Below are 6,086 nucleotides of genomic sequence, written 5' to 3'. Positions count from 1 at the left end.
AACTGAAGTGGACAATGAGAAAAAAACATTGTTTTGAATCATTCAGCTAAACAATCAATGGGAACAGTGTATGTAACTGAAGAAGAAATGTTCACTGTTGATATTAATGTCGCTGAATAATTTTCAATCTAGAATAAATGCTGCAGTGTGTGCAGTTACTAACTGCCAGTAGAGGGCAATATTTATAAACAGGGTCACAGGGATTTGGAGATGGGACATTGGTGGGATTGTCCAAAATCCCAATGTTGACACATATACGTAATCTGTCCGATGAACAGACATTGCGTTCCTCAAAGGTAAATATATCCTTCATGGGGTAAAGAGATTAAAACTATGCTCAATATTCCAGATTAAACCCAATGGAAAGTTAAACAGTTTTAGAATAGAGTTAAGCACATCTCACTGTTCGATGTTTAGAAAGGTAACAGAACCTTCCAGAAAACATTCATTCTCCTATCTTTAGAAAAGCTATTCCCATTAACCCCTGTGTGTTAGTAAAAGCGATGGCAAAAATTTTTCTATTGAAGGGTTGATTGTCTTGTTCCAAGTCCTTCAGTAATTGAATCACACGTTCTTCAATTTGTTCATCATCAACTTTATTGTCAAAACCCCTGTAACAGAATTAAGAACAGAGGGATTTAATTTTTATTCCTCCTGACAAAACGTGTTTGGAAACCAAGTCGGTTGTCAGGACAACAGGAACAGGAATTGACCATTCAGCCCATTGAGCTGCCCCCACCATTCAGTTAGTCCACAGCTGTAGTGACATCAGAGAGAAGCTCGCCAAATGGACAGACAAGTGACAGAAAGAGTTTAATACAGAGAAATGTGAGGTGATGTATTTTGCAGAAAGGATGGAGAGATACAGACTTAATGACAGAGTTCCAGAGAGTGTGCGATAGCAGAGGGACCTCGGGGTGCCCAACATAACTGGAAGGAAACAAGAGACCGATGTAAACATCATTTCCATCCGGTAATGGATATAGAGGGAGAACTGAACCCCTCGGGTTAGATTCTCTGCCGTTCTGGCGGGAAAATACACCAGTGTGAGAAACATATTTCACAATGTAGTGTGCCAAAGCCGGGATGCGTGACGCTGCCTCCAGAGTTCAGGATGGAGACCACCCACAACCCTGGACCCTGGAACACCCCAGCAATGGGTTAGGGGAATATGTGAACTTGGACCTTCCAGATTTGGTGTCCTGGAGGGAGTCCATCTTCCGGCCTCATAATGTTCCTGGAGATCGATCTTCACTTTCAGGAGGTCCACCTTCTTTTCAATGGTGGAATATAGAGTTTAATTCTGGTCGCCACACTACCAGAAGGATGTAAAGGCTTTAGAGAGGGTGCAGAAGAGATTTACCAGAATGTTGCCTGGTATGGAGGGCATTAGCTACGAGACGAGAAGTGGTTGAATAAACTTGATTTGTTGTCACTGGGATGAAGACAGTTGAGGGGCGACCTGATAGAGGTCTACAAAATTATGAGGGGCATAGACAGAGTGAATCATCAGAGACTTTTTCCCAGGGTAGAGGGGTCAATTAATCGGGGGTTTAAGGTGCGAGGGGCAAGGTTTAAAGGAGATGTACAAGGTAAGTTTTTTACACAGAGGGTAGTGGGTGCCTGGAACTCGCTGCCGGAGGAGGTGGTGGAAGCAGGGACGATTGTGACTTTTAAGGGGCATCTTGACAAATACATGAATAGGATGGGAATAGGGGGATACGGACTCCGGAAGTGTAGAACATTTTAGTTTAGACGCAGACTTGGAGGGCCAAAGGGCCTGTTCCTGTGCTGTACATTTCTTTGTTCTTTGTTGTTGGACATCTTTCCAATATGACACCCGAACACAACGGCGGACTACACACCTTCCAGGCCTGACCCACTGTTGAAAACAGCGTAAAACACCCAGGTGAATAATTAATAAGGATGAGTGGGAATATTCGGAGTGTTTTACGACAAGCCGCCACAGCAGAAAACACTCCACGTTCCCGCCCACACCATGGCACTTAGTCTCAATATGGGAGAATTCTGTCCAGGTTGATACAAGAGCTGACAGAAAGAAACATCAATCACAGTATATCAGTCACTAAACTCACCTGGCATAGTACCAAACATGAGGTACATTTACTATTTTAACTGTCGGATCTTTTGGTTCAGGTGGATTCATGACTTCAGGAACAATCTCAACAAATACTCCGAATTCCTGTTGTATTTTGCCATTTTCAAAGTATCCAAAAACTCCCCAGGGGGAGGAGATAGGAATAATGGTACCTATATGTAATGATATGTAAACAGACAAGTTAGTGAAGGGTTAATCATTACATCTCAGTGAAATCAAACACCAGAGGGAGCCACCACTTCTCTGTATTTAAGTCAGACCCTGAGGGAATTCTGGGCATAGTGTAAGGAGTAGCTGAAGGAGGAAGCATAGTGACAGCAATTAGGAGAAGATTAGATTCGACAGAGTTAACACGAGGTTAGATCATCGTGTAGTTAGTGACTATTTAGATTATTGAGTACTGCTAGACAGATTCAATATTACTTAATTATTAACTGTAGCTCAGTGGAGTGTGTGAACTTCATTTAATCAATAGTTATGTAATAAATTTGTTTTGTTTCAATCTTTTGATCGGTGGATTTTTTGTCAACAATATATCAGATCATTCTGGAAGAAAACACAAATACAAATAACACAACAGATTACCATAACACTATAGACAGAGAAACACACTGTTACAGCATTTAACTAGGTGATCAACTGATGGGGAGTCAAAGGTTCCAGGTGAGGGGTCAGAGTGACTTTGCTGAGTTGTGGAAAATGTTGTGATATCACTTTAAGGGAATATGCAAATTAACAAGTAGCCAGGATGTAGAGCAGCATGTGACCAGCATAACACCATATTTAAATACCAGTCCAGCAGACTCATATCACTCTCTGCGGCCCACCTCTCTCCACCAGGCTGTGCGGCATGTTCACAACACAGTTGGAAAAGTCTAGCAGCCTCAAGAGAAAGTCTGTTCCTCAATTCAACCACCCTCTCCCCGAGCCCATCACCTGTGAGGTGCCCATGCCCCACATGGCTCTCCACCCACAGCCTCTGGCATCTTTGGGCATCGTCTTCCAGTAAATTGTGTGGTATCCCTTTGACCCCATTGTTTGTCAGCTTCTCAGGCAGCCTGGTCAGGCTTCAAGTTCCCTCCCCTTGGTCTTCCCTCCGCCTTCCAATGTTCATTTTCTTCATCCACCTCCTTTCCCCTCCGCCTGATATCCTCAGCCCTCCCCCTACCCCCCCCCCCATCTCTTGCACAACCCTCCTTCCCCTCTCGTCTTCGTCAAGCCATCAGAACACCCCCCCTGACCCCATAACTCACCTCGCTTCAGCCCTGGGCAAACCTTGTACCTTTGTTGCGTTGGCTGCATGAGTCCCGCAGCACAGAGCTGTCCAGATAGACACTGGTGTGTGGCACCGGCGGAAGTGGGGTAAGGAGAGAAGGAGACCCTGTACTCGCTAAGCCCAGGCACAGTACTGAACTGGAAATGGTGACACAGGAGTGCCGATGGGTCAGCAGCACGGTGCTGTCCATGGAGACCATGGAGATGGAGGGCAGGAACTGGTCTGACCCGGCAGAGTGGTGAACAGTGCAGTCAGGGGCAGTACAGACCTATGGCAGTGTTCCAGTCATCTCAAAATCTCTAGTGACCTGAGGGTCATCTTGAACCAGCCTTCATCACTCGGATTTGACATCAATGTGATTTCCCACTGATGTGACGCAAGATTGGAAAGCCTGATGGGATATCGGTGGCAGCTGTTTTAAGGAGCATTCATGAGATGCAAATGAGTGTATCTGAAATTTACGCCACCTGCCAGCGGGATGACCAAGCCGCCATTAACCCGCCATTGGGAGAATTACAACGTAATTTTACACCAGAGGGTGTTCGACCTTTTGGCTCCCTCCAGATTCACCGCATCCGCCCGGCACTAAGAGAATTGGGAGAATTGCACTCCAAGGTGGTGATCCACCGGCTCTCCCTTGAGTGCGATGCGGCGGGAGAATGCCGGATGAGCTCTCTCGCGGGCATTGTGACAGCCTTCACACTTTGCGGGATTCACCCAAGTTCCATGAGGCATCTATGTCCGAATCACAAGAGGCGGGACAAAGCAGTGCGCTGGCTTCGCCGAACCTATGCTGCATCCATCGGCCTCCCTCGATTCTCCGGCCACCTGAGTGAGTCCGAACAGGGCGCCGTTCAGCACTGGTACAGACAAACATGGATGGTCAGGGTCAGTGCACGGTGTCCCTCTGTCTATCCTCCTGGAATACGGGAACCTTGGATCTGCTGGAGTGACGCTTCTTCCTCTGAACATCAAGGCCATTCCCTATCATCTCCATCAGCTCTGGGAAACTCTATGCCAGGGGCGCAGCATCAGGCTGGGACCCAGCTGATCCAGGGATCCAGCAGACCTCCAACTGCTGTCTCACCAGATGTACATCAGTGGCAGTGTGGTGCTCACTCTGGCTGCACGGTGTTGGTCATTGACCTTTGACACTAGAGGCCAGTCCTCCTGGTCACACTGCCTGAGCTGACAGCCACCTCATCCCAGGCAGGACTGGCTGCCTTGTGACTCATACTCTGGGACCCTCGGGGGACATGCCTCCTGGCCTCCACTGCGTCCAGGAACCCCCCCCGAGGTCAGCATCCTCGAATCTTGGGGCCGGTCTCCTCGTCGCCAATGATGTGAGCTGGCTGGGGTTGGCTGAGCAAGTGCAGCCCATGTACTGCTCGACGTTGTGAGCAGGTGGCTGGCGAGCGCGGTGAATCAGCTGGCGAGCCGACATTCGGGGCGGGAAGCCCGTGAGGTCTCGTTAAGTGGACGAATTAACGTTGAATAGTGTTGCCGGCCTTGCCGGGCTGAGCGCCAGGATACTCCCGGCAGTTCCCGCTCACTACAGCAGTCGGAAATTTTGCTGGAGAATCGTGTCCCATGTGCCATTGAATAGCGGTGGGGCACGAACCTACGGCAGAACCGAAGGGCACTAATATCCTGGCAGGGAAATGTGCTACGGTTCTTCGGGGGGGGGTTTAAACTAATTTGTCAGGGGACTGGGAAAACGAGCTGTAGTCCAGAAGCCAGTGTTGAGAGTAGTGAGGTACTGAGGAGGATATCAAGGTCGCAGGAGTGTACCAGCAGGCAGGAAGGTGGGTTGAAGTGTGTCTACTTCAATGCAAGGAGCATCCGGAATAAGGTAGGTGAACTTGGAGCGTGGATTGGTACTTGGGACTACGATGTTGTGGCCATTACAGAGAGATGGTTAGAACAGGGACAGGAATGGTTGTTGGAAGTTCCGGGGTATAGATGTTCCAGTAAGAGTAGGGAAGGTGGTAAAAGAGGTGGAGGAGTAGCATTATTAATCAAGGATAGTTTAACGGCTGCTTAAAGGCAGTTCGAAGGGGATCTGCCGACTGAGGTAATATGGGCCAAAGTTAGAAATAGGAAAGAAGCGGTCACGTTGTTCGGAGTTTTCTATAGGCCCCCAAATAGTAATACAGATGTGGAGGAAGAAATTGTCCTGTCTGTACAGGCCCCACCCTCCCCAGAATGTGCTCCAATTATCCACGTACCTGAAACCCTCCCTCCTACACCATCCCTGCAGCCACGTGTTTATCTGCAGTCTCTCCCTGTTCCTCAACTCGCTAGCACATGGCACCGGCAACAAACCAGAGATCACAACATGGTTTGTCCTGGCTCTCAGCTTCCACCCTAGCTCCCTAAATTGCTGTTTTAAATCCCTGTCCCTTCTCTTACCTATGTCATTGGTACCAATGTGTATCACGACTTGTGACTATTCCCCCTCCCCCTTAAGGATTCTGAAAACACGGTCCGAGACGTCACGGACCCTGGCACCCGAGAGGCAACACACCATCCGTGAGTCTCTTTTGTTGCCACAGAACCGTCTATATGTCCCTCTAACTATCGAGTCCCCAATAACTATTGCTCTCCTGCTCTCCCTCCTTCCCTTCTGAGCCACAGGGACGGACTCAGTGCTGGAGATCCGTTCACCGTGGCTTACCCCTGGTAGGTCGT

At 48.4% G+C, this 6,086-nt stretch overlaps 1 protein-coding gene across 1 annotated transcript in view; it reads right to left on the bottom strand.

The window, feature by feature from the left end:
- Positions 1-346: 346 nt before the first annotated feature.
- LOC119966789 overlaps positions 347-6,086 on the bottom strand; it is a 30,994-nt gene continuing 25,254 nt past the window's right edge. Inside the window, exons 3-4 of the mRNA XM_038798768.1 lie at positions 2,097-2,271; positions 347-611 (exon numbers count right to left, since the gene is read on the bottom strand). Of these exons, the coding sequence (XP_038654696.1) occupies positions 446-611; positions 2,097-2,271 (341 nt within the window). The 3' untranslated portion in view covers positions 347-445. The remainder of the gene's footprint in view (positions 612-2,096; positions 2,272-6,086) is intronic.

This window comes from Scyliorhinus canicula, chromosome 6, assembly GCF_902713615.1.
Source record: "Scyliorhinus canicula chromosome 6, sScyCan1.1, whole genome shotgun sequence".
NCBI classification, from domain to species: domain Eukaryota; kingdom Metazoa; phylum Chordata; class Chondrichthyes; order Carcharhiniformes; family Scyliorhinidae; genus Scyliorhinus; species Scyliorhinus canicula.
This window is presented reverse-complemented; position numbering and strand designations above follow the sequence as displayed.